At 38.2% G+C, this 27,420-nt stretch overlaps 3 protein-coding genes across 6 annotated transcripts in view; all 3 read left to right on the plus strand.

The window, feature by feature from the left end:
- Positions 1-293: 293 nt before the first annotated feature.
- Positions 294-10,201, plus strand: clk2a (CDC-like kinase 2a). 2 transcript variants are annotated; one of them, XM_084131211.1, is made up of 13 exons: positions 294-432; positions 1,505-1,698; positions 2,989-3,256; positions 4,113-4,203; positions 5,055-5,121; positions 6,714-6,830; positions 6,974-7,140; positions 7,256-7,350; positions 7,484-7,613; positions 8,317-8,399; positions 8,732-8,811; positions 8,930-9,020; positions 9,177-10,201. In XM_084131211.1, exons 2-13 carry the CDS (start codon positions 1,505-1,507, stop codon positions 9,366-9,368), a joined length of 1,575 nt encoding a protein of 524 aa, XP_083987337.1. In that variant the 5' UTR covers positions 294-432; the 3' UTR covers positions 9,369-10,201. The 2 variants fall into 2 exon arrangements, with proteins under 2 accessions (XP_083987337.1, XP_083987338.1); XM_084131212.1 differs by lacking the exon at positions 4,113-4,203 and having other exon boundaries at positions 319-432.
- Positions 10,202-12,879: 2,678 nt separating this feature from the next.
- Positions 12,880-14,915, plus strand: LOC311093663 (uncharacterized protein). Of its 3 annotated transcripts, none has more exons than XM_084131214.1 (4): positions 12,880-12,998; positions 13,637-14,001; positions 14,097-14,181; positions 14,274-14,915. In XM_084131214.1, exons 2-4 carry the CDS (start codon positions 13,811-13,813, stop codon positions 14,412-14,414), a joined length of 417 nt encoding a protein of 138 aa, XP_083987340.1. In that variant the 5' UTR covers positions 12,880-12,998; positions 13,637-13,810; the 3' UTR covers positions 14,415-14,915. The 3 variants fall into 3 exon arrangements, with proteins under 3 accessions (XP_083987340.1, XP_083987342.1, XP_083987341.1); XM_084131216.1 differs by having other exon boundaries at positions 12,937-12,998; positions 13,751-14,001; XM_084131215.1 differs by having other exon boundaries at positions 12,938-13,279; positions 13,447-14,001.
- Positions 14,916-16,470: 1,555 nt separating this feature from the next.
- The window catches only part of hcn3 (hyperpolarization activated cyclic nucleotide-gated potassium channel 3), a 19,980-nt gene continuing 9,030 nt past the window's right edge, over positions 16,471-27,420 (plus strand). Inside the window, exons 1-4 of the mRNA XM_084131210.1 lie at positions 16,471-16,803; positions 17,102-17,648; positions 24,048-24,480; positions 25,857-26,018. Coding sequence (XP_083987336.1) covers positions 17,140-17,648; positions 24,048-24,480; positions 25,857-26,018 — 1,104 coding nt within the window. The 5' untranslated portion in view covers positions 16,471-16,803; positions 17,102-17,139. The remainder of the gene's footprint in view (positions 16,804-17,101; positions 17,649-24,047; positions 24,481-25,856; positions 26,019-27,420) is intronic.

Genomic DNA, 27,420 nt, shown 5'->3' on the forward strand with positions numbered 1-27,420 from the left:
TTTTTTTTACTTTTTGTGAAGAAGACACTAGTGGCTATTGTAGTAACTATGCTTACCGTAGTATCAACCAAATTTACTACAATTATTACTACTGTAAAAATCATAATTTAGTCTCCTTCAAATACAAGAAGCTTCTTAACGTTTTATATATTTTTTCTCTTTGTGAAGACACTGGTGGCTATGTAGTAACTATGTTTGGGTAACATATGGCACATTTTTTAGGGTAATCATTATGGAATAAATAGCGCACTGTTCACACTGAATGTGCAAATGGCCCGCGCGGCGCACGTGGTATAAACAAGAAGCTTTTGGAGGAGGGACCGGAAGTAGTTTTTTTCTACACTGTTTATTTGGTCTTGAGTGAGAAAATTTAGCCGAAGCGTCAACACGGATTTTCTTTGGGATAAACGGACAGGGCTGGCTGCTAAAACGGTGAGTACAATACATAATGTTACTGTCTGCCACGTTTTGCCTCTATCTCAGCCGAAAAGAACAAGAACGAGCGTTTGAGAAATGGCCAGTTGAAGATTAGAAGATCTCAAAATGGCCGTCGACGCGTAAAGAAGCTATCCAGCTAGAAAAAAAAAAAACAATAGCCTATTTATCTTCCGTTTTCAAAAGTTACGACACCATGTCATGTATCGACATTACCGCACGAATTTTAGTTTAACATTAGAGACGATTATTAATTGACTTCCTTGCTGTTACGCTACAAAAGAAATGGGAATTAAAATAACTTTAGCTAGTTGGTTAGCCTATCTACGTTGCTGCAAATATGTCGTTTTTTCTTGTTATATTGCATTATAAACATCTGATCACATTAATCCCTATAATATAGTTTATTTCGAGTTAATGAGTATTTTCCTTATATGTTGTTTGTTACAGCTTGGTCTGCGGTTTCTCTGCTAAATATAGAAATTGGCTCGAATAACTGGCTCTTGATATAGTTTGGGGCAGAATTTCTCTAAGAATGTATTTCAAATGCCAGTTTACTTGTTTCCAGATTATAAATGCTCTCGAATAAATGTAATTTAATTCTTATTTCTTTGCTAAATTAATTTTCTAAAGCCTCATACGATTTGTATGTTTACATATGTTTTTTGAAAAATACCAGGATAAATATTTAACAACAAAAAAAAAAAAAACAGGCCTGTATGTTATTGTTATCCTTGATAATATTAAAATGTATACATTTTTGTGTGTTTTCCATGCAGACCTTATTGGTCTTTAGTGTTTATTTCTGTGTCTATGTGTGTCAACAACCAAAAGAAAATAATGTGGCAATGTTTTATCAATTAAATTAAAATCAGCCTTCTTCATGTTTAAAATAATTATCTGTCTGTTCTCTAAATGTTTTAACACCCATTCTAGACCTGCCTCTCTAAACTGCCAACATATGGACATTTTACTTGTCAGTTGCCTCCCAAAAGTCACAAGATTAGTGAAGCACTTACATTTTATTTTCTTGTTTATCTTAATAAACGTTATGTTGTATCTTGAGCAGATGCCACACTCCAGACGGTACCCGTCCTCGGAGAGGGCCAGCCACAGCAGCTACCAAGATCGTTATCGGGACAGAGACAGAGAGCGAGGGAGAAAACCTCGGCATCGGCGCTCACCGACATTCTCCTCCAGCAGTGAACGTGAGAGGAGAGGGAGAGGACACAGGCAGGAGGCCGGCTATGCCCGATCCAGGAGGTATGATCGTTGTGTAGTAATGAACACTGAAAAAAATCAGTGAAATATTATAATAGTAATATTTCCTTTTATAAATATGTCAATACATGCGCCACCACCACACGGGGTGGTGGTGGCGCAATGGATAAGACACATGCCTTTGGTGTGAGAGACCCGGGTTCGAATCCACTGTGAGACACCAATGTGTCCCTGAGCAAGACACTTAATCCCTGGTTGCTCCAGAGGCGTGCGACCTCTGACATATATAGCAATTGTAAGTCGCTTTGGATAAAAGCGTCAGCTAAATGAATAAATGTAAATGTAAAATGTAAATGTCAATATATAGGCTCTGTCTGAAATGGCACCCTAAGCACTTGCGGTCTGCACTTTCGTTACCAGGCTGTTGATTGTGGTTTTAAACTATTTTTTATTGTCAGAACTTGACAAACATTTTTCTTTTTGAATTCTTTACACTTTTCCAGTCTTTTTTCCTCAACAAAACACATTTCTTAATAGAAATAAATATTTCTGCATGTTTTAACAGGTGATGATTACCGGTTTTGTTGCCTGACTTTGATGGCACATATCTTCAGCACAGTTTGCAGTGCAGGCTGCAATATTAATATCACATGTTTTGTCTCTGAGAAATGCATATTTGACATTAGCTTGAGTTGACAGTAGTAATAGCTTGAGTTGGGATGCAAATGTAAATTTATATTCAAAAACAGTAGCATCTGTAGAAATTGTTACAACCTCATTTTTATATGGTAAAATTTAAATATTATGACTGTAGCACCTCATATAGCCGCATATAGCACCTCAATACCATGGTAAAATGTAACTATATAGTTTCTTTGGTATATGGTTTCCGCACAAATTTTAGTTAAACAATAGAGACGATTAATAATTGACTACCCTGCCGTTACACTACAAAAGAAATAGGAATTAAAATAACTTGAGCTATTGATTAGCCTATCTATACGTTGCTGCAAATGTTTTTGTTTTTTTTCTTGATATAATGCATAAGAAACATCTGCACAAATGTTACATTGGTAGTAAGACTGGAATTGCTGACGACTCGCTTGCTTCAGCAGTTCAGAATCGATTCTTTCTTTTAGAAGACAAAAACTTTATTTGTCATGCACTTAAAATGTTTAAACCTTTAATGATATTTGGAACGTCAGCTCTAATGTTTTATTATAATATTTTGATGAATATTAATTCAATACCAGGAAGTAAGCAATGGTAACTTGATGTAATCATTATTTCTGTAAGTGATTGTACGTTATAACGCGCTCATCTTCTTCCCAGCTACGACAACCGTTCTTCGGACCGCAGGCCGTACGACAGACACTACGGCGAGAGCCATCGGCGCCTGGACCACAGCCGGGAACGGGACAGGGATCGCGACAGGGAACACGGGACGCCGAGCAACTACTTCTCCCGCGACGCCTCGCCCAGCTACGACTACCGACGGGGCCGCGATCGGGACCGCGAGGACTCGTACCGGAGGAAAGGCAGCAGGCGTAAGCACAAACGAAGGCGGCGTAGAACCAGGTCCTATAGCCCATCCTCCTCGGTGAGTACTTCAATACCCGAGCCTGCTCTTTCCCACCCCCAAATCCCTTCTTCTCTCTCTACCTCTACACGCTCCTGTCTCTCTTTCTCCGTAACGCTTTTCTTTTCCACAGCCCCAGGATTTGGTAAGTATGAACTCTTTTGTTTTATGTTCTTTTTGTTGACATTTTGTCTTTTTAATAGTGATAGCCCAAGTCTTGGCTTTCAGTGTTTATAATCGAATTGGCCTAACTGTAACATTATAGTGAGACTCAATACAGTAGTCATTAATGTAAACGTTAAGTAGCAAATGTGTTTGTTGGGAAAGCCTCTGTAATATCTCATAACTCTCATCCATTCTTTATCTTGCTCTATCTACACGCCTATATAACTCTTCAACTGTTTTTTATGAAAACGTATAAAGTTGCTCCATAACTTCAGCTCTTTTTAATTTTATTTCCAGTCTCCCAGTCGAGCAACCTGTTTCTTTTGTCATGTTGTGAATTAGCAATGCCTTCACTCATGTGCTCTTCTATGAGTAAATGTTGATGCAGGTTGCTTTTTGTGACTTTTTGTCAGGGTTGCTAGGCAGAGGGATGAGGGGGAGTTTGAAAGCAAGCAAGAAGGGAGGGGTAAAATGTTATCTTTGACTTGATCCCTTGCACTATATCCCTATCGTTATATATATCTCCTCACGTGGTGTCATACGATTCGCCCCATGACCACCAAACCTACCTACAACAACTACAACACTGCTCATCTTCGTCGCCGTGGCTACGGCTGCCCCCCTCCACTCTCCCCGCTCCGCCCACCTCCCCTCCTCCCTCTGCGGTCGTGGCGTGATCTCTGACCTGTGACCCTGGCCGGGGCCGAAGCAGCGGAGTGACAGCGGGACACGGGCACTGTGTGTGAGGGACGACGAGGAGGGTCACCTGATCTGTCGGAGTGGCGACGTCCTGCAAGAGAGATGTACACACTGCCACTACTACTACTCCTCTACTCCTATATCGTAACCTTTCTCCCTATCAGTACCAGCACACACACAGGGGAGGGCAGGAGGTCATGATCATGATCATGATTGGTGGTGATGATGATGCTGTCATAGAATGTTCTCCCCTTTTGCCGGAACAGGCAAGAGGGAAGGCATGTCGAACATGTCTTTAGTAGCTCCTTTTTTTATTCTTTTCAGTGGGGATGGGGTGTTTGTATTGCTGTGTAGAAGTATTATGATCCTTTTTAATTCTTGACTGCCAGGTTCCCAGATTTAGCTTTTTTTTCCTAGTCCCATATTATTCTGGTCTTGTTGAAGCATTTGGCTACATCAAGATTCACATTTACCCCTACATCGTATGCTGTCAATCATTTCGATTTAAAGATTTGATTGCTGTGACATGCACAATATTTCCATAGGTACTAGTATGCATGTTTTTTTTAGTAAATGCAGTCGTTTTAGTTTTCGAATTAGCTTAAAGCAGTCCCGTTGGTTTAAAATCCCTCTATTAAACGTATTTATTAGGGGTCCTTCTGCGTCGGACCTACGCAAAGTCTGTTTCTTTGCGTTTTTTCTTTTTTAAACAAATGCAGACAATTTTTGTTGTTGAAAAAAAACATGCTTTATTCCTTTCATCGAGAGTGTGCGTAGTGATGCTTGTCGTATTTTTTTTTTAGGTTAACCTGAATAGATAGTCACAGTTAAGATTAAAAATGTGATTCTAGGAAACTTGTTTAGGATTTTCTCTTTAAATGCGCTGTCTAATTAAGCTCTTTACATCTCCCCCTCCCCTTTTCTCTACGTCTTTTTCCCTCTATTTGTCTCTTAGATGAGATTGTCAGCACTTTGGGCGAGGGCACCTTCGGGAGGGTGATGCAATGTATTGATCATCGCAGGTGAGCGTCGTCGCTTAGCGACCAATCAGCTGCTATATTACAAAACCAACATGGTGTGTGAACTTCAAACAAAATGTGTTTCTTTGTCTGTCTAGTTGTTGGGCTGAAAAATATTTGCTCTGGTAGGTAAAAATGCAGTGTGTGATTATTCCAGACAGTAAGAAAATTAAGAATTTTATGGGGAAAGAAATTAGCACGGCAGCTGTTTAGTGATTCTTTAGTGATTGTCAAAAACTTTTTCATTTACAAAAATGCAGGTTATAAGTGTTTTGAGTTTGTTTTCAAGATTGTATTCAGGACCGTATTACAGAGCCTCTAAAAAGACCTTTGCAAAAAGAAAAAAATATACAGACTTTTGTGTGGACACAAGAAACCACTTAACTTTGCATATAGGACAATGCACACTGAGCCACCTATTGTGCCTTCAGTCCATTTCCCTGTGTGGTTTCTTGGCCTCCACAGAGTATGCGTTAAAGCAGACCTAAGGCCTTGAAATAGGACGTACTGCCCTAACGAAAGCTGAATTTTTATTTTTTATAGTACCACTCTATTTTATAGACCCTTGAACTTGGCAAATAGGACAATGCACACAGCCATATTGTGCCATAAGCCCATTTTGTGTCATGGTTTCTCTGCCGCCACAGAGAATGCCTTAAATTGGACATTAGGCCTTGATTATTAGAGTTACTACCCTAAGAAAAGTCCAATTTTGAGCAAATATTAATTCATGTGCATCCATGCTCTTATTTTTTTCATAGTAAGATGGCAGTGACGCATAAAAGAAATAGCTTATAGTATATATAAAACTAGAAATTGTATTGCGTAAGCACACACACATTTTCAGTGCGCATGTGAGTAGTTTCTCAAGGGCACAAAAAAAGTATGTATATTTTTTATTTTATTTTAGGTGCTCTGTATTTTACCACTTTGAGAAAATCAATGAAAAAAAACCCTGAGAAAATTTAAATATTTACAGATGACTACTATATACCAAATATAAAGCTTATTTTATGATAAATATGGTCTGAAAATCTACAGAGGTTTGGAAATTTGAGTCTGAAAAAGTATGGAATTTTTTAAATTGCAAAATGTGAAGGAACCTTGAAATATTCAGCGAAATGAGGACCATCCCAGCTCTCACCAGTGGTCAATGGCTTTTATTGATTTACAATTTTTCAGTTTTACTGGTTTTCTCCCTACAACAGACAAGAAGTCTAAATACTATCCATCTTATTTTTCAATGCAGAAGTAATCTATTTCTTGTTGACTTCAGATTAGGAATAACAAAGTGCAGTAAATGGTAAAACTATTTGCTCTACAAACCAGTGTGTTTGATTATGATCAGTTAAAATAATATGAATACCAGTTTGCAGTATCAAGCAGCATAACGGACCGTTTTCATGCGGCTGACACCGGAAGCCTTGCGCATTCAAGGTTAAAATGGCTGTGCTCACTAATGTGGATAGACCCATAAATATAGTTCATTCCTTTGATTGCAGGGTTGAAAACATGTATGCAGTTAGAGAGCTATCTGACAGATAAGATGAGAGAACATTGCAATGTTTAAACTAATGCTCTTCTGCTTGGTTAAGGGGTGGAGCACATGTTGCTCTGAAAATCATCAAAAATGTGGAAAAATACAAAGAGGCTGCCCGGCTGGAGATCAACGTCCTGGAAAGAATCAATGAAAAGGATCCTGAGAATAAGAAGTGAGTTGGCAAGAGAATCTTTACGAAATTAGCACAATTTGAGGAATTGTGTATGGAGTACTTAAACATCTAGGTGCAAATGACTTGCTCACAAAATTCCACTTTTTAACCTATCTACTTTTCTCTCTTTCTCAATTCCTTAGTTTGTGTGTGCAGATGTTTGACTGGTTCGACTATCATGGTCATATGTGTATCAGTTTTGAGCTCTTGGCTCTCAGTACTTTTGATTTCCTCAAAGAAAACAATTACCTTCCTTACTCCATCAGCCAAGTGCGTCATATGGCTTACCAGGTCTGCCTGGCTGTCAAATGTAAGTAGATATTCAGTGTTTTTTTTCACAAATTATGGTTGGACTCCATTTGCCTTGTATTAAATGGCCAGTTCTGCAGTTCATAGTATTGTGGTCTGTTTCTCCTCCTCTGCAGATTTGCATGAAAACAAACTGACCCACACAGATCTGAAACCAGAGAACATTCTCTTTGTCAACTCGGACTTCACAATCACATACAATGTGGAGAAGGTAATGAAAGAGCTTTGAACTAAACCAATATTTTTTGTGTGCATGTTAACATATCAGCATCAGCTATTGAAAACCCCATTAGTGGGCCATTAAATGAAATGCATATTATTGAACCCCCTTCTCTCCGAGGTAGAAGCGAGACGAGCGTACTGTGAAGAGCACAGCAGTGAGGGTGGTGGATTTCGGCAGCGCTACATTTGACCACGAGCACCACAGCACCATCGTTTCTACCAGGCATTACAGAGCACCTGAAGTTATTCTAGGTAAGGACGATCATGCCTCATATGAACTGACCAAACGGCATGCGTTTTAGTAGTACACATTATCCTGAATTTGAACTTGAATAACTTTTGTTGTTGGCATGACACGAGACCAGTTAAGGCACAGGACTAGAATGGGTTAATCGCTGCAGCAACAGCAGATTAGCTGCTTCTTTTCCACCACAAGAAATTTAATTAGTCAGTGACTTCATTCAGCAGACTGCAGGGAATCGGCCAAAGTAAGATTGGTTGCCATGAAAGCTGATACCCAACCTTAATCTGTTATGAAATATCCTGCATGTTGCTTTGCAGGTATTATAAAAGAGTAAACGGGTACTGTTATTTATATGTGCACTACTGTTCAAGGGTTTGGGGTTGGTAAGATTTTTAAATGTATTAGTCTCAAAATACAGTGAGAACAGTAATGGTGCACAGAAGTCTGAAGTAGTGAGTTTAGGTACAAACATCAGTGCTTTGAATTTGGTGCGAGTGCCAATTGTCTTATTTTAAATAATTTGAAGTCATCTTGAGGCCCCCTTAAAAGTTTAATGAGGCCCCCTGGTTGAGAACCACTGACCTAAACGATTTGCACACGTGCTTCTGACTGATACTGTACAGTGTCCTGCAAGGTTATGATGCAGTAACATGATGTCACCACTAGATGACTGTTGCCCAAAATAGTGTACCAAATTGTTTTGCCTTGCAGAATTGGGCTGGACTCAGCCGTGTGACGTGTGGAGTATAGGCTGCATCCTCTTCGAGTACTACCTCGGCTTTACTCTCTTCCAGGTACAAAGTCTACTTCCTTTTTGTACCACTTTTCTGAGTCATGACAGCAGGTCTACACAGCCACTCTTGTTTATGTATGTGTTCACTAAGCAGCTTAAGATCAGGTAGAATCTGACCAAAGGGTCACAGGTGTCCATGCACGCACACTGTAGCCAAACACCTGTTGTTTAGCCTTTGACCTCAGGTGCGCTCACTAATGCTCTCTCTTTCTCATGCACACACAGCTCACTGTATAGGAACATATGTTGACCTGCATTGTAAAAACCCGGCATTGATGAGTCTGTTCATCAATCCAAATTTTATTCTTTTTTTATTTTTTATCTTACTCTCAGACTCATGATAATCGGGAGCATTTAGCCATGATGGAGAGAATTTTGGGCCCTGTTCCTTCCCGTATGATTCGTAAGACTAGGTAAGTTTTTAACACTATTAACTGGGATTTTCTCAAGTCTTTGAATAGTTTCCATGTCACTCATGCTTGTATGCGCAGCAGGTTGTGCAACTGAAATTATAATTTCTTCACCGCACAGGAAACAGAAATACTTTTATCGAGGACGCCTGGACTGGGACGAGAACTCTTCAGCAGGAAGATACGTCAGAGAAAACTGCAAACCTTTACGGGTAAGTAACACTGTTTTATAGGCTTTGTATTTTGTGCCTGCAATTGAATATAGTGGATACATTTATTTTTGAATGTTTATGTAAATATAGGTGGTCATATGTTAATGTACTTACAATCATCTTCATCCTCCCTTCCTCTTTCTCTCTCTCTCTCAGAGATATGTTCTATCTGAAGCTGAAGAGCATCACCAGCTGTTCGATCTGATCGAGGCCATGCTGGAGTATGAGCCGACGAAGCGTCTTTCTCTCGCTGCGGCCCTGAGGCATCCTTTCTTTCAGAGCACCGTCAGCGGCGCTGACCAGAACGCCGGAAAGAGCTGGGAGGGAAACCGCGACATCAGTCGGTGACAATATTCATCTTCAACCAACGTCACTGTCTTATGCCAAAAAAAAACTCAAGGACTCTCATGCCAAGAGAGTTAACATGGAGCTGAACTGACATTGATTTAAAGTTTTATAGTGCAAGAGGAATGAAGCCGTTGCACAGCATATGATTTCTCAATCATCTTCCCATAATGTGAGAACAGCTCTATGTGCAGCAGGAGAAAATGAGGAGCTTGGCGCATCTAGAAGATCCCAGTCCACTGACATGCTTGTACATGTTGGACTTTCAGAGATTCGCCGAGTGAATCTACCCTCCCAAGTTCAGTTCTTCCAGCCAATTGTGGCTAATGACAGTCATAAGCGGAGGGAAAGTGGTTTGATGGGGAAAAAGCATTAACGTAACACTCCATTTCAGAAAATAACTGACAAAACAAGCATCACTGTTACAATATAATTATTTATCGGGCGAATACGTTTTGTGCATTTTAGCCCTTAGCTGATAATCGCAAATGCATCGCGACACTGTTTGTATTCAGTTCAATTCAAACCAAGTAACAGAGCTGCAGTGTTCTGGTGATTGTGTCCTTCAACATGTTTACAGTATTTATTTAGTTAACCGGATGTCTCCTTTTGTGTGTTTGTATGGATTTGACTGTATAAATGTGTAAATACAAATAAACATGTTGTGACTATAGAATAAAGAGCCTGTATGTTTGCTTGCTGTGAATGTTTTCACAGTGAGGTCTCCAGGCAAAATGTTTTTACAATCAAGAAGTTCTTGTCAAGTCATTTTCTATATCGATTGTATGTGTTCATGTGATATTCTATGCTGATATGAATTAAACGTTTGGCACTTAGTTGGGCATTAGTGCAGTGCTTTAACATGAGTCTAATGCTATAAAACACTGTCTTCTGCCATATTCATCCTCAGGAAAGACACACATTCATCTGTGGTTTTTAATAATCACGTCCCTCAGAAATAGTTTTAAGCGCTCTTGAGTTTTAAGTCTTAACATTTTTTTTTTTTAACAATGGATATGAGGCATACATTTAACTCTTAACTTGTAAGACTAACATATATATTCTAGAATGCCTCTTATTTTTGAGAATAATATTTTGAATATGTAATCTTTTACCTGCCTAGTCATATAGTAGTAAAACACATCTTTTAATTCCTTAAATAGAGCCTTCACTCTTCCAATTTTACATCTTTGTTCAACTAAATTGAGATAGTTGTTCTACACTCTTGCAAGAAAAGGTTCTATATAGAACCTTAAAAGGGTTCAGGCAAGCGATTCATATACAGAATTTCAATTTTATTCATTAAACCGCTTGTAAACAATTGAAATAACCTGTTAAACATGAAAGTAGTATTATGCAATCATTTGTATCACAGTTGTAATCAAAATTATTCAACCCCCATTGAAAACCAGGTTTATTGGCAAAATTTACAGACTGTCAGCTGTTGCAATAAGTTAAAAGCAATTGAAATAGCTCAACACAATAAATATTTCAAGTGGTTTCCCCAAATCCAACTAAAAATGCAACTTTTAATGCCTTCTGCAGTATCAAAATTATTCAACCCCTTCATGGCAAGCATTTTCAGTACTTCGTAGAACACCCTTTTGCTGTTATGACCTGCTGCAAACGAGATGTAGAACCAGACACCAGATTCTGGCAGCGTTTCTGAGGAATCTTAACCCATTCCTCATGAGCAATGGCCTCCAGTTCAGTAATATTCTTGGGTTTGCGTGCTGCAACCACCTTCTTCAAATCCCACCAGAGATTTTCTATGGGGTTCAAGTCAAGTGACTGTGATGGCCACTGTAGAATCTTCCAGGACTTCTTCTGCAACCAAGCCTTGGTGGAATTTGAGGTATGCTTGGGATCATTGTCCTGTTGGAAGGTCCATCGACGCCCAAGCTTCAGCTTCCTCACTGATGGCATGACGTTTTCTCCTTGGATTTCCTGATACTTCAATAAATCCATCTTGCCTTTCACACGCTGCAGGTTTCCAGTGCTAGAGGATCCAAAGCAGCCCCAGAGCATCACCGAGACACCATCATGCTTAACTGTAGACAGTGTTCTTTTCAGCATATGCTTCATTCTTCTTCCTCAGACATACCGCTGATCCATGGGGCCGAAAAGTTGTTTCAACGCTCCACAGAACAGAATTGGAGACAACTTTTCTTGTGCTTTTGCATCAGTAATGGTGTACATCTTGGATTTCAGCATGGAAAACACACGTGTTTAGTACATGCCTTACCGTGCAAGCTGAAACTTCAGTGCCTGTTGCCACCAAGTCTTGCTGCAGGTCTTTTGCAGTGACTCAAGGGTTTTTCTGAACCTGCCTTCTCAGAAATCTGGTTGCAGCCGTTGATAGCTTCCTTTTTTGATAGCCATTGATAGCCCCATCCAGGTAGTGCAACCACTGTTCCTTTAACTTTGAACTTGCGAACTATGCTTCCAACTGTGTCTCTAGGAACATTTAGTGCCTTCTCTATCTTTTTGTATCCTGTTCCTTGTTTGTGAAGGGTGATGACATCTTCTCTTATCTTTCTGGACAGTTTTTGCTAGTCTAGCTCCAGTGTTTTAAACTAAATGGAAAGCCATCATTGCAATAATGCAACAATGGCATTGATTCTAAAAATATACTGTATATGCAAAAGTAGAGTATGAAAAAAGGGTCATGTGCAAAGACATAATTGATGTAAATTTAGCATTTCAGATAAATTTTTTTTTAATTAGCCCTCCTTTCCTCATTCATGGCCAAAAGATTTAAAGATCACAGCTAATTGTGTAGACAATCACAGGAAAGCTCTTTTAGAAACACCTTTTCTCTGACCAGCCAACAAGCTTTATTTAGAAAGCATCACTCGAGCAGACGTAATCTGATAAGAGTGATCTAGTGATTTTAGACCTATTGTCAAATGAGAAACAGACTATAATGTACCCAAAATTCAACCGTAATACAGTATTTGTTTAAGAGTGTGCAAAAAAAGTGAACTTATAATTCCACCTATGACCAGCAACAATAATGTTTACCTAATAACATATAGGTAAACATTATAATATAATAAATGAGAAGCATGAATCATTTTGAATTACTGAAGAATTACTTCACTGTAGTGTCAAATTGTAAATGAACTAGAAACAGGTTGTTTGAGGCTGAATAGTGTATCAGTTGTTGATGTTAAAAAAAGCTTTTCGTCATGTCATTCTTTCAACACTGACTTCATTCACATGTTTGATGTCTGTAAACCTCCTCAATCCGTTTTCCCTCCTACCTTCCCATCTGTTGAAATGAAGGATCTTACCCTTAATCTGTTAAGATCAGAGATCATTCAACAGGTATCTTTTTCTATAAGTTTAAATAAAACAATAGTTGGTCAGCTTCACTACACTGATGCTTACACATATGAGTTGAACTGATATTAGCAGCAAAATATTAGTGGTTTCTTCTCTCTCACGTGGCTGTGAAACTCCCGCCATCACTAATGTGATTATAAACAATTACGTCATTTGAGAATTAGCTGGGGAGAAATGCAGGGAGGGAGCTGGGTTTAAAAACATGTAGCTCAACAAGATAAGCTAAGCAGATGAGTTTGGACATCGGGTTCCTTACATCAAATGAAGAGTTTCACCTGACATCAGGTATGTTGGACCTTTATGCGAAATGTTTTTCTGTCATTATGTTCTACATGAAGAATTTAAGAGTTTATTGCAGTATTTTTAGGCTATTATTTATTACATTGTTCGTTTATAAATTCTGTGCATTTGACCTAAGGAAGGATTTTGAATAAAATGCATATTTGTGTATTGTAAATATAGCAGAATGAATGATTAGTACATGTATGTATATGTAAATATTCAAAGATTTGTTTTAAATGTTTTTTATAGTCTCTAATGCTCACCAAAAGCTGCTTTAAGATACAGTAATTGCTATTATTTATTACATTGTTCGTTTATAAATTCTGTGCATTTGGAAGGATTTTGAATAAAATGCATATTTGTGTATTGTAAATATAGCAGAATGAGTGATTATTACATGTATATGTAAATGTAGATTTTTTTTAAAAGAAGTCTCCAATGCTAATTGGAGTAATTTTGAGAAAATATTGTGAATGTAAAATTCCTGTAAATACATTTTAACATGTATTAATGTCTATAAATAAAGGCAATTAAAAAATGCAAACAATTTAAACATAGGCCTATTTCTAGTGCCATAATGTTTTTTTATTTTGTAGTGTTGTTTTCTATAAAACTGACTGGTCTATGTGAATTTTTTCTAGGTGTTAATCCAGCCTGTACTTACATTTATTCATTAGACTAGGTCATATGAAACTGGAATATCTGGAATACACTTCCTTACTGAAATATCCGTAATTTTAACTCTTGGACTTCAGTATCACCGAGTTTGACAAAGACTCAAAGATATCCGCGTTCATTACCACGCTTAAGAAGAGATGGACGCCGTGGTGAAGAAGTCTCTGGGTGCTCCTCTCCGACAGATGACCAGCTGCTTTACTGGGAACCAGGATGGATTTAGCCGGAAAGGCAAGAGCGTGCGCCGGAAGAGCGCCCCCTGCTGCTACGGTCAGACAGTACATGACTCGTCCTGGTTAAGGACTTACCAGGCAGAACTACACAGGGAAAGGTACAGCAAAAAGCGTATACAGTTATTAGACACTTAAATAGTCCGTATAAATCCAATAGCTTTAAAATTGTATTGTTTATATTCTGTTTGAACAGGAAATTAAGGCAAGTCAAGGTTGCACAGAAGAACGCAGAAAGAGCGATGAGGACACATCACAGAAGTCCACACCGCTTCGCAAAGGTACGGGTGTTCTGTCTGCCGCCACTTTAAACATATATTTGCCGGAACAGCGGAATATAGTGGCTTACCTTTAGTATATGTATATTTTTCAGGCACCGGTTCAGAGGGCAAACCTAAAAAGCAAGACCGCCACCAAAAATGACAACTCTCTTTTTGGTGCCTTCCAAGGGCTCAGTCTCAGCACGAGAGGAGCACAAACATCATCGAGTGCAGATCCATGCAAAATTATGTGAAGACAGAGAAGAAACACATTTCAAATGACTCTGATGGTGTTACATCTTACTATCCTTATTCAGTTTATTTCTTGAAGAATTTACTTGAAAATGCTGGGAATAATAATAATAAATATCTCAATTCAATAGGCTATCTGAGGTGAATTATGACCTGCAGATGCTGCATTCCAGGAATATAATCTGATTGAGATATATCACGATTATTAGGTCATGAGACCTCATTGAAAATCAGGATTTAAAAACTAAAACATATAATATAAAAATGTAAATATAATAAAAAACGTGATAAGTGTTTAAAAACAAACAAATGGTAGGCTACTTAAAATGATACATAAAATATTCAAAACATTCTTAACTTTAATTTTGAAAATAAATTTGAATTGTAAATCTGAAGAATTCTCACTGGTGGTCTCAGACTCATGTATGTGCAGTTCATATGTATTATCTCCATGTTTCTAGTCCTTAAATGCTCAACTTCAGTATTAAAAACAACTGAACTCATTTTGTTTCTCAGATGCCTTAAACTGCATTGACACTAAACAACTAAACCAGTTTATGACAGCTTATGTTTCTTTACTTACATTTTCCAATAAAGATGATCCACATTTGATCATTTTGCAGATCATTTTCAGGTCACATGTGTGTGAAATGGTGTTGTATTTACGTAAGAAAATGTAATTAGTGGCTACAGCACAACATTATCACAGTACGCACAGAGCTTTGAAGGACATGATCCAGCACATTTGGCCATGTTCCCCACCTGTTTGTTGAAAGACTGTGTACATCAAAGGCTGTGTCTTTAATTATTTTCATCGTCCTCCTCTTGCTCGCCAAAGGTAAGCATCTCACTTAAGCTTGGGTTCAGGAACACGATACTCGGCACTTTACAGGATTGACAGTATGTCGAAACATGATAGCCTACCTTGAGACACTGAATTTAATTTACTGAAGACCTGATGTGAGCAATACGCCACTGAATGACATTGTGCACGAACCTGGACGCTTGTCACACTTTATCTGAATTTTTAGATTTACTTTAAGTCAATTACTAAGCACATATATTTCCATTGTTTTCCACCCTGGCCTGGAGGCAAAATAGAATTCAACAGTCCATAAGTTCACCTTTTGTGTAACCCATATATGCTGTCACACTGTATGGGGTAAGTTGTCACATTGGGAACCTGCAGTTTCACACTGATTTGAAATATGAAATATTATTTTAAATATACAGGCTATATGATTTTCAGCCAAATTTAAACAGTAAAACAATCAATAAAACTTAAAACGCTAAATAAAATCAATGAAACTTCAAGAATGGAAAAGGTGACATGCAAAAATACCCAACCATTGTTTGGGCTAAAAAGACAAGTTAATTCATTTAGAAAGTTACAACATGACAACTTACCCCAATAAAATATGATGACATTCATGGTAAAATAGCTACTTGTCTGAATATATGCTACTATGATTTAAATTATAATTTTATTTTATGATATTAAAATATAATTTGGAGGATAAAATTCACAAAAGTACTCTAATTTAGGAGGGTTTGAATCCCACAAACACAACCACAAAGTGACAAAACTTTTTATTTATTTATTGTACACTAAATAAATATCTAAAAATGAAACAATAAACAAATATTAATAAAGTAATTTACTGCTAATGAAAACGTAAAATATATATTTCAAAAATTGTATAATATTTTAAATAATGAATTAACAAATAAACAGACAGCTCTCGGATTTCATAAAAAAAAACGGGGTTTTTTAGGTTTGCATGACATGAGGGTGAATAATTAATGACAGAAATTTCATTTTTTTGGGGGGTGTACTAACCCTTTAAATTAATGTATCCCTTAAATATACAGTACATTTATGCACACACGTACAATGTATTTCTAAAGTTCCCATCAGCCTCAGGTAAATACACCTGTGAGCCTCCAGCGTATTCCGTGTCCTCTGACACAGGTTGGCCCCGCCTATTTCCTCCCCAGCTGGGCCGCTGAGGAGTGACGCTCTGTCCCCTACCTGTTCACCCAGACAGCTTGTTGAACAGATAACACGCAGGTGTCAGCAGAGAGGGAGATAAAGACAGCACCTGCTATCAAGAAGCCGATTATATACTCAAACATCTGCGGGTTTCATCCCGTTCTTTGTGTAATAACTAACGCGTGATTTGATGACAAGACAACCCGCGCGCTCATTCTGAGGAGGTTTCGACAGCGCGCGAGATGTTATATGTATGGAAAGTTGATACAGGGGAATAATATTGACAGTAATTGCACTTATTCCCAGAGGAGCTTTCCAAGGGCGGATGCATTACGCAGTGAGGAACGTCTGGATTCTCCTTGGAAGTTTTTGGATCACGCGAGAGTCCGATTGTACTGGTAATACAGTAAATATACATGTTTTAAAGTGCTAGTTTAGACCTGTATTGCTTTGTCTCAACGTATATTAATTGAGAAAGAACACAAACTTATTTAATAAATAAAAAAACTGTTAAGTTTTCATTATGAGTATGAGTTTTAGGAAGTGTTAAAATCACATTTAGACCTTTTCATATTGAACACTTGAGGTTTTGTAAGTAAATCTTACATGCTTAACAAGTACAAAATGATGTATTTGGGAAAGTATGATGTCTTCATTCTGTTCTTGAGATTCTGCTCAATTTATCTGCCAAATTAGTCATCAACCTGAACCTGCATTAACATCAGATCTGAATTATGGATGGTGAATATGGACAGCCTCCGGCTTCAAATGGTGACTCGAAGCTCCGCTCCAGAGGTGCCTTCTCCCTAACCAACTGGCGTTCCTCTTCGAGGACTTTATTGCGAGGAGGAGAAGATGTGAGCAGAAGGCTGCTGACCATTGCGAACCACCAACAGGAACAGACAGACTCGGGGGCCAGTCCCACCTCAAAATCCCTTGAGGTGACTGCAGGGTTAGATGGCACAACAGCAACGACCACCGTGACCCCATCCACTCCACCTCGCCCCGACAAAGCCATGCCAGAGTCAACGGGGCCTTCGGAAGCACCTCTGCCATCCGAATCTGAGGAAAGGGTCTTCAATGACCAATCCACATTCCTCCAGAGACAGTTCAGCGCCATGCTGCAGCCGGGGGTCAACAAGTTCTCGCTGCGGATGTTTGGGAGTGCGAAGGGTGTCGCTGCCGAGCAAGAAAGGATCAAGGCATTTGGGACGTGGATTATACATCCATATAGTGACTTCAGGTGAGTGACGCAGGGGAAAGGGAAAATATGACTTGGCAGAACGTCAAACAAGGGGAGTTTTGTTGTGACTGTAAAAATAGTTCTTAGATCAAGTAATTTACCAAGTTTACTTGATTTTAGTAGTTAAAGTTCACTTAATATTCTCAAGACAATTCTTTTTCATTTAAAAAATATGTTGGTTTGACTTTAAAACAACAGTCAAAGAGTTGCAAAAGAGTTGTATTTTTTCCCCAGTTCAAATATGCTTACTCTTAACAATTGCTTAGTGGATCTGACCCGTTTGGCCTCTCCCCAGCATGCACTGGGGCGTGAATAATTTTGCTAGTTTTATTTTACAGCTGCTGTTGATTTTGCTGTAAATTTTTGTTGCTTGTTAGATTGTGATGTCCTGACGAGTTTGTTCCTGTAGTTAAAATGATCGGTTGATTACCCTTGTCAAGTTTCATGTACCGACTGTTGAGGTTTGTGGCTTTTCATGAGTGTTTTTTCATTCTGAGTACTACTGATATAGTCAGTTTTGTTCTTCAGGTGTTATTTTAGTATCATTAATATAATATTATAGTACTAATTTATATTTGGAATAATTTTTTTTAATATACTTTCTGTTTTAATTTTAGTCAAATATTGTGTTTTTATTTGTGTTTTATTATTTTTTTAAAATATTTATATTTAGTTTTTAGTAATTTTTCTTTAAAGTAATTTTAGTACAATTTAAGCGAAAGTGAAAAGTAGAAATGCTTTCTTGGCTACTTTACAAAGAATGGTGTGAAAAGGGAAAAACATCCAGTATGCGGCAGTCCTGTGGGCGAAAATGCCTTGTTGATGCTAGAGGTCAGAGGAGAATGGGCCGACTGATTCAAGCTGATAGAAGAGCAACTTTGACTGAAATAACCACTCGTTATAACCGAGGTATGCAGCAAAGCATTTGTGAAGCCACAACACGCACAACCTTGAGGCGGATGGGCTACAACAGCAGAAGACCCCACCGGGTACCACTCATCTCCACTACAAATAGGAAAAAGAGGCTACAATTTGCACAAGCTCACCAAAATTGGACAGTTGAAGACTGGAAAAATGTTGCCTGGTCTGATGAGTCTCGATTTCTGTTGAGACATTCAGATGGTAGAGTCAGAATTTGGCGTAAACAGAATGAGAACATGGATCCATCATGCCTTGTTACCACTGTGCAGGCTGGTGGTGGTGGTGTAATGGTGTGGGGGATGTTTTCTTGGCACACTTTAGGCCCCTTAGTGCCAATTGGGCATCGTTTAAATGCCACGGCCTACCTGAGCATTGTTTCTGACCATGTCCATCCCTTTATGACCACCATGTACCCATCCTCTGATGGCTACTTCCAGCAGGATAATGCACCATGTCACAAAGCTCGAATCATTTCAAATTGGTTTCTTGAACATGACAATGAGTTCACTGTACTAAAATGGCCCCCACAGTCACCAGATCTCAACCCAATAGAGTATCTTTGGGATGTGGTGGAACGGGAGCTTCGTGCCCTGGATGTGCATCCCACAAATCTCCATCAACTGCAAGATGCTATCCTATCAATATGGGCCAACATTTCTAAAGAATGCTTTCAGCACCTTGTTGAATCAATGCCACGTAGAATTAAGGCAGTTCTGAAGGCAAAAGGGGGTCAAACACAGTATTAGTATGGTGTTCCTAATAATCCTTTAGGTGAGTGTACATTTCTCATAGAAAATTAGATGAACCACATAATTGTGAATAAGTTTACACTAAGGACGATAACTAGGCCTATAACGATAACAATAAAGATATAGTTCTAATTTTTTTTCTAAATGTTAAAGAATTGCAGAGTCCACACCACAACTATAATGATGACACAGAGAAATTATATAGTTGGAATCACTTTAAGAACTTTTTTTTTTTCTCCAGCCGATGATGAAATAATTAACAGTCAATCAGAATCCATTCTGCTTTAAAGAGCTTGAGCATTTAAAGCGACAAATGACAAAACAGAATAAACAGGGCTGCTTTCCCAAAAGCATCGTAGGCCTAAGTAGATCGTAGAACCATTGCCACCAATGGTCTCTTCAATCAGCTGAATTCACAATGCTTTTGAGAAACGCAGCTCAGAACGATATCGGCCGCTGGGGTGGACGCTAATATAGTATCGTTCTTGGTGTGAACAGGCCTTAAGAATAAAGGATGATTTGCACTGAACTTTTTTTTAACTTAATATAGTGCATGAAATCTTTAGTTAATATAAACTGGTATAAACTAGTTATTGTTACTGGTACAGTTGAGGGTAGACTATTTTGACTCGGTCAACAACTCAGAACAGAGCAACCAGATAGTCAGCTCTGGCAACCACCCTAGCACCATCTGGATTACTTTTTCAAAACCAAACACCACTCACATTTTCTTTAGATAGTGTAAAAAAATCATACAATTTATTTTCATTAGGATGGTTAATATACACTGATGAGCCAAAACATTATGACCAGTCACAGGTGAAGCGAATATCTTTGATCATCTCTTAACAAGGCCACATATTAAAGGAACACGCCGACTTTTGGGGACTTTAGCTTATTCACCATATCCCCCAGAGTTAGATTTGTCCATACATACCCTTTTCATCTCTGTGCGTGCCGTAACTCTGTCTGACTAATCACTCCGCCCAAGTAGCAGTGCTTCACCTTCTGAGAATATAGTTCCCAGTATGTATACGGTTAGAAGATGGCTGTGTCTCATGTGACCTTGTTATTTGTACATGCTGTGACTATACAAATCACAACATGTAAATAGGAAAATGTTGGCGTTATTTTGTCACTTATTGGGAGCAGTATGCTAGCTGGAGCCGTTTACCTCCCGTCTTTGTGCTAAGCTAGGCTAGCGGTGGGTGCGTCAGATAGAGTTACAGCATGCACAGAGATGAAAAGGGTATGTATGGACTTATCTAACTCTGGGGGACACGGTGAATAAGCTAAAGTCCTAAAAAGTCGGCGTGTTCCTTTAAGGTCTGGGTAGATTAGAATGGTAAACAATCAGTTCTCGTAATTAACGTGTTGGATGCAGGAGAAATGGACAAGAATAAAGATCTGAGTGACTTTAGCCAGGGCCAGATTATGATGGCAAAGCGACTGGTCGATCCCGGTCAGCAGTGGTGAGTAATTTACCAACGAGGAGGAACAAACCAAAAATCGGTGACAGGGTGTTGGCCGCCCAAGGCTAATCAATGCACGAGGGCAGCGAAGGCTATCCCGTCTGGTCCGACCCAAAAGAAGGTCTACGGTGGCACAAGTCACACAAAAAATGTAATGATTGTTATGGGAGGAATGTGCCACAACACAGTACATATGATGACCCCTGTCCACCAACAGGGCACTGGCACGTGAGTGTCGGAACTGGACCTTGGAGCAGTGGAAGAAGGTCGCCTGGTCCAATGAGTCCTGTTTTCTTTTACATAATGTGGAAAGCCGTGTACGTGTGCGACGTTTACCTGGGGAAGTAATGGCACAAGGATGCACTGCGGGCCGGGGGGATCGCAAAGCGGGTGAGGGAGTGTGATGCTCTGGGCAATGCTCTTCTGGGAAAGCCTGGGTCTGGCCATACATGTGGACGTCAATTTGACACGTGCCACATACCTAAACATTGTTATAGACCGGGTACACGCCTTCATGACAATGGTGTTCCCTGGTGGAAGTGGCCTCTTTCAGCAGGATAAAGCACCCTGACACACATTGTTCAGGAATGGTTTGAGGAACAGGATGATGTTCAGGAATGGTTTGAGTTCAAGGTGTTGTCCTGGCCTCCAAATTCCCCAGATCTCAATCAAACTAAGCAGCTGTGGGATGTGCTGGACCAACAAGTTTGTTCCACCTCACAACTTACAGGACTTGAAGGATCTGCTGCTAATGTCTTGGTGCCAGAAACCACAGGACTCCTTCATGGCTCTTGTAGAGTCCATGCCTCAACGGGTCCATGATGGTTTGGCAGCACGAGGAGGACCAACAATACATTAGGCATGTGGTCATATTTTTTTTTTTGCCTCATTGGTCTATAACAATAGTGAATGGCTGTGATGTGAGAACACCTAACAACTCAACTCAGGTCCTCACAAATCAGGTCCTAAAAGCATGTACATTTCAATCACCACAGTAAAGCACAATGCTACACAGGTCAGTTACAGCGCTTTCCCTTATAGAGTTACCATTAGCCAGAAATGCTATCATCGTTAATGGATGGGCTGGAAGGTCCCACTCGGTTACAGAGTGTCAGGTTAATGTTCTTTGTCTGAAAGTCTTTGTCTTTGTCGTGCGCAGAGAAAGCAGCAAGATGTCAAAGGATAAACGGATTGTGTTTTCAGAAAGCAAGACATGATCGGTAATAGGAACTCAATCTCAATCTGTTTCATACAGTCCAAAGTGAAAAATATGGGTGCGCAAGTAGGAGATCAAAACCAACATTTTGAATCATTAATACAATTTAATGATACACTAGAATCACCAGTTACATTACTGTTTTTTTTTTATTTATTTCATTTGTTTAATGTGCCAAAATCTTCCTTTTAGCTACAGTAAAACAAACCTCAACAAGCCTCTTGAATTACTCCTGTTTAATCAACAGACCAAATGCATCTTTAATTTCCTGGCCCAGTTACTGTTAACACTGTTGTTAATTACTGTTGTTGTTTGTACAACTCCATACTTACTGATAACATTAACATACATTTTTAAACTGGGACACTTAAACATGAGAAAATTAGAAAATATGATGAAGGTTAAAAGGTCATGATATGTATCACAACTTGAATCACCTACAAAGCTACAAGACTTTTTGTTTTGGGTTTTTCAATGGTTGATGGTACTGATATGTAGAGTGATATAATACAATTTAATAGTAAATGGGAAGACTAAAATGAAACAAAACCTTATTGTGTTACCGAAATATCAAATACTGGAACAAATCTGCTATGTGCTATGTTAAGTGCTATGTTTTTAGTGCAAACCCATAGCTCATGTCAATAGTTGTCATCTGATACGGATAAAACAACCTCCAATTTGTTCACTGTTGCTTTCATTCTCACACAAGTCAAATGACAACCATAAGATATAAAAATATATTTAATTTTTAAAAACTGTATTCAAGTACCCACTCATTCCAGGTGACTGACGCTGCTTTGGAAAATATGACCACATGTGGAAACTTCAAACCATTGAGCACATGTACGGTAGTGCGCAAAAGACTGCATATCCAGTTTAAACAGTCACATACTGTACAGTATGTTCACGACTCTCCATTACCTATTTAGTAATTAACATGGAGAGGAATGCTTTGCAACACGACGTAATTTGCCTGTTTGCTCAAGTTCGTGTTCACTCTTAGAAGAAAAGGTTCTATACAGAACCTAGAAGGGCTCTGTTAGGGATATATAAAACTAGTTAGGGGTTCCCATCATGGGATCATTGTATGGATTTAATTTCAATTCATTTTTAATTTTTATGAAAGTTTATGAGTTAAACAGCTCGTAAACATACTTTATCACTAGAATAATTGAAATAGCCTGTTAAAACTGAAAGATTATGCAATCATTGTAGACATTTCTCCGTATATAGAATATTTTTGGCATAAGATTAGACTAATTAGATTAATGGCATTAATTAGAGTCAAGAACCCTAGGTAAAACCCCATTGTACCTTTTTTCTAAGTATGTAGATACTTATTTGAATGAATGGCTCATCTTGTACTTGTAATTTTAAACTTTTTGTCCATAATAGATTACCAGGTGTGCTTTACAGAGTCACATATTTGTTTCTTAGAATATAATCTTTTATTTATCTGCAAATGTCTGGGGCTGGTTGAATCTTTTTCCACGAAACATGGGACGTCGCTATAGGACGGTGTCTTAAGTTACAGAGACAGTCACCGTATAGCACCCTGAAGGACTGCTCTAGTAACCTTTAGGTTTCCAGCCTAGACCTTTAAACCACAGGGATATACTGCACTGAATGTTTCTCCACTTTATTTTTTTATATAATTTTGGAAACCTACATTTTGTTCAATTTAGAGGCAACATAAACTCTTCATAATGATAAGATACTTAATTGTTTGCTCTTTTCCCCTATTTTTACATTTAGATTACCATTACTGTCATCTAATACTCATTTAAGTTAATCTCTAAAAACACAAATCATTTAGTAACACTGATTTTAGTTTTTTAATGTTTCATTTTTCAATTTATTTAGATCAAATACTGCAGACTTTTAATATTGGCTATGTATCAGTTATTAAAATAATTGTCAACTTATCAATTGTTGTTTTATTAGTGCATCCTTTAATGGTTATAGTTATGCATTTTAATATACATACTCCAGGCAGAATCCATCCTTTGTTCCTTACATAATGCATCTTCACACACAGGTTCTATTGGGACTTGGTTATGCTTTGCCTGATGATGGGCAACCTCATCATTCTTCCATGGGGTATCACCTTCTTTGAGGATCAGAACACGCTCCCGTGGATCACCTTCAACGTGGCCTCTGACACCCTCTTCCTGGCTGACCTCGTCTTCAACTTTCGTACCGGCATTATGGAAGAAGAAAACTCCCAAATCATCCTGGACCCGCAAGTGATCAGTCGGCGTTACCTGCGAGGCTGGTTTGCGATAGACTTCATCTCCTCTATTCCGGTGGACTACATCTTCCTGATAGTGGATATAGAGTCCCGGCTTGAGTCGGCAGAGGTGTACCGCACCGCCAGGGCACTGCGCATCGTCCGCTTCACCAAGATCCTCAGCCTGCTCAGATTGTTGCGCTTGTCCAGATTAATACGTTACATTCATCAGTGGGAAGAGGTGAGTGAAGGAGCAGGAAGAGAAACAGATAGAGGAAATTAATTAAAAAAAGAAACATAGTTGGAGAAAATTTGCCAAATCTGAGGGAAACATTAAAATGCACAATGCCGCTGATTTTTAGAACTGACTGTTCGCTTATGGTTTTCCTTCAAGTTTTGGTCAGATCATCTTTTATGTAATAACTTGCTCCATCTCAGAAATGGCTTTTCTTTTTGGTTAACATCACCAAGGCTTACTATGTATGTATGTATGCGTAAAACCTGCGTTTTCATACAGAAGTCATGAAAAACAGAATACAGAAAAAATCAAATACTTCCAGTGGCATTATAAACTAATAATTTAAGTCTGTTTTCTAAGTATGTGTGTGTGTGTATATATATATAATTGAATAAAATAAATTGACATGGCAAAAAGGTAGGTAATGTAGCCTTTCTGAATTCTTGCCAATAGTTTAATAACACTTTTGATGCTATCTTCATCATTTAATTGTAGACTGACCTGCAAAGTAATGAAAGACAAAATGGTTTCACTTTATTTTGACCCTTTAACACATTCTGTTGACTTCAAGTAATGTAGCACCTACATGTCTACTAACTCTTATTAGAGTGTTAGTAGAGTATTAGTAGACTGGTAGAGTTAGGGTTAGGTTAAGTTGACATGTAGTTGCAAAGTTACTTATAATCAGTAGAATGTCTGTTGGACCATCATAATAAAGAGTTAGCAGACATTAAGCAGACAGTCTACTAATACTATAATGAGAGTTAGTTGACGTGTAGTACAAATGAGGCACAACAAGATTCTATTAATGAGCTATTTGTCCCTCCAACCATTTCCAAACTTCTATAATCTCAATCTCAATCTCTAGTGTTTTTACATTACTTTTGTTAATGCTCATTCATTGATAGTCTTTAAAAACAATAATTTAATACTGTTAAATGTATTATCTCAAAATGAATGTCCAGTTTTATACTGTAGGCTACATCATAATGTTGTAATAATAATAATTCCGGTAAGTTTCCAGTGAGTTTCCACTTGCGGCATTTAAAATAATGGATTTTTGTCTTTAGTGCTTTATTATTTATTTTAAAAACTGCCATTTATCAGCCATAGCATGAAAACAAAATTAGGAGTAAAGGTCTGTAGTCAAGCGATGTATGAAGCACAGATCACACAAAAGTCACTTCTTTAAACCAAGCAGCTTTTTTGGGCAAATTTGTGTGACGAACTTGAACTCTTTGCTAAATCTGCATGATAAATTTAAATTCCTGATTGTGTGGATTCCTATTGAAATGGCTGGATTTCACCCAAAATAGTACCAAACAACAGTAAATGTGACTGCTAACTGTACTACTTTCCCTTTTTTTCTTCCTTTACAGATCTTCCATATGACCTATGACCTAGCAAGCGCAGTGGTTCGCATAGTGAATCTGATAGGAATGATGCTGTTGCTGTGTCACTGGGATGGCTGCATGCAGTTCATGGTGCCCATGTTGCAAGACTTCCCAGAAAACTGCTGGGTCTCCAAAAACAACATGGTGGTATGAGGTTGTTTTAGGTTTTAGGTTTAGGTATGTTTGAGTTTGTTGGGGAATGTCTAACAAATGTGCTAATTTGTTTGGAAATGCAGAAAATGCACATCTACTTCCTAAATAAAGTCCTAAAGCGTTATGGGTGTGTTCACACCTGTCGTTCAGTTCTTGTCGTTTTGGTCCGGACCAAAAAAGAAAATTATGCATTTAGTCCTGGTTCCCTTAGCATTCACACTGTAATTTTTAAGACTGAACCTAAAGATACAAAACAAAAACAGCTTTTATGCAACACGTATTTTGCGACGGATCTTACCGAAGATCCAAAACAATGCTGTGTGCTGGGCTAAATGAACTCTCTGTATGTGCGAAAAGTGATATCTGGCATAGGAAAATTTACATATTTTTTTGACACTCAATTTTACGATTAAAAAATTCACATTTTCTTAAAACATTTTTAAATATTTTGTAATCAAATTACGTAGGGTTTTTTTTGTGATAATGCAATGAAACATGCCATATTGTACCAACATAATTTTTGGCCAAACTGTCAAATAAATTATGAACACAAGCAAAAACAAGAAATAACCAATGAAATATTAAGAATTGATTATGTTTAAGATATTGATTATGATTATGTATGCTTTTTCCTGTGAGCTCTCTGTTTTTCTATGCATTTTTTTTTTTTTTTTTGCATAGTAAAATAAAACCTGTAGCTGTAATTTGCCTTTTTTGACTAGTAATTCTGTCAGGTTTTTTTTATATGGAAGCTTGTTTCACCACTGAATAAAAAATAAAACATATAATTGCGAGTTTATATCACGCAATTCTGAGAAAAAACAAAAGTGAGAAACGTGAGTTTATATCGCTATTCTGACTCTATAACTAGCAATTGCAAGTTTATATGATGCATTTCTGACTTTATAACTCGCAATTGCAAGTTTATATCTCAATTCTGACTTTATAAATCGTATTTGCAAGTTTATATCACGCAATTCTGAGAAAAAAGTCAGAATTGAAAGATGTAAACTCGCAATTACCTTTTTATTTTTTATTCTGTGGTGGAAACAAGTTTCCATAGTTTTGTTCTTCCCCCATATTTAAAAAATATTAAATATTATCCTCATATTTTGATGTAATTCAACATCTAGGGTCATTAAAAACAAAGGTCCCCTCTAGACATCACTTTTGGCCACTATTGTATGCTGGTATTTTTACCAACCCACAAATATGTAAAAGAGTCAAGACAATGCCAACAATTCCCCCGTTGCACACACAAATGAAGATCTGCTGCAAATCCCGAACTATAAAAGGCAACGTAGCTCCTATGAGGTGAAGAGGGTTCTGTCTTTTTAGGGTTGCACCTTGTGACATCACATCCAAACTGTGTGAACGCACCCTAAGTTTTGCTTCA

This window comes from Abramis brama, assembly GCF_963993115.1.
Source record: "Abramis brama genome assembly, chromosome: 12".
NCBI lineage: Eukaryota > Metazoa > Chordata > Actinopteri > Cypriniformes > Leuciscidae > Abramis > Abramis brama.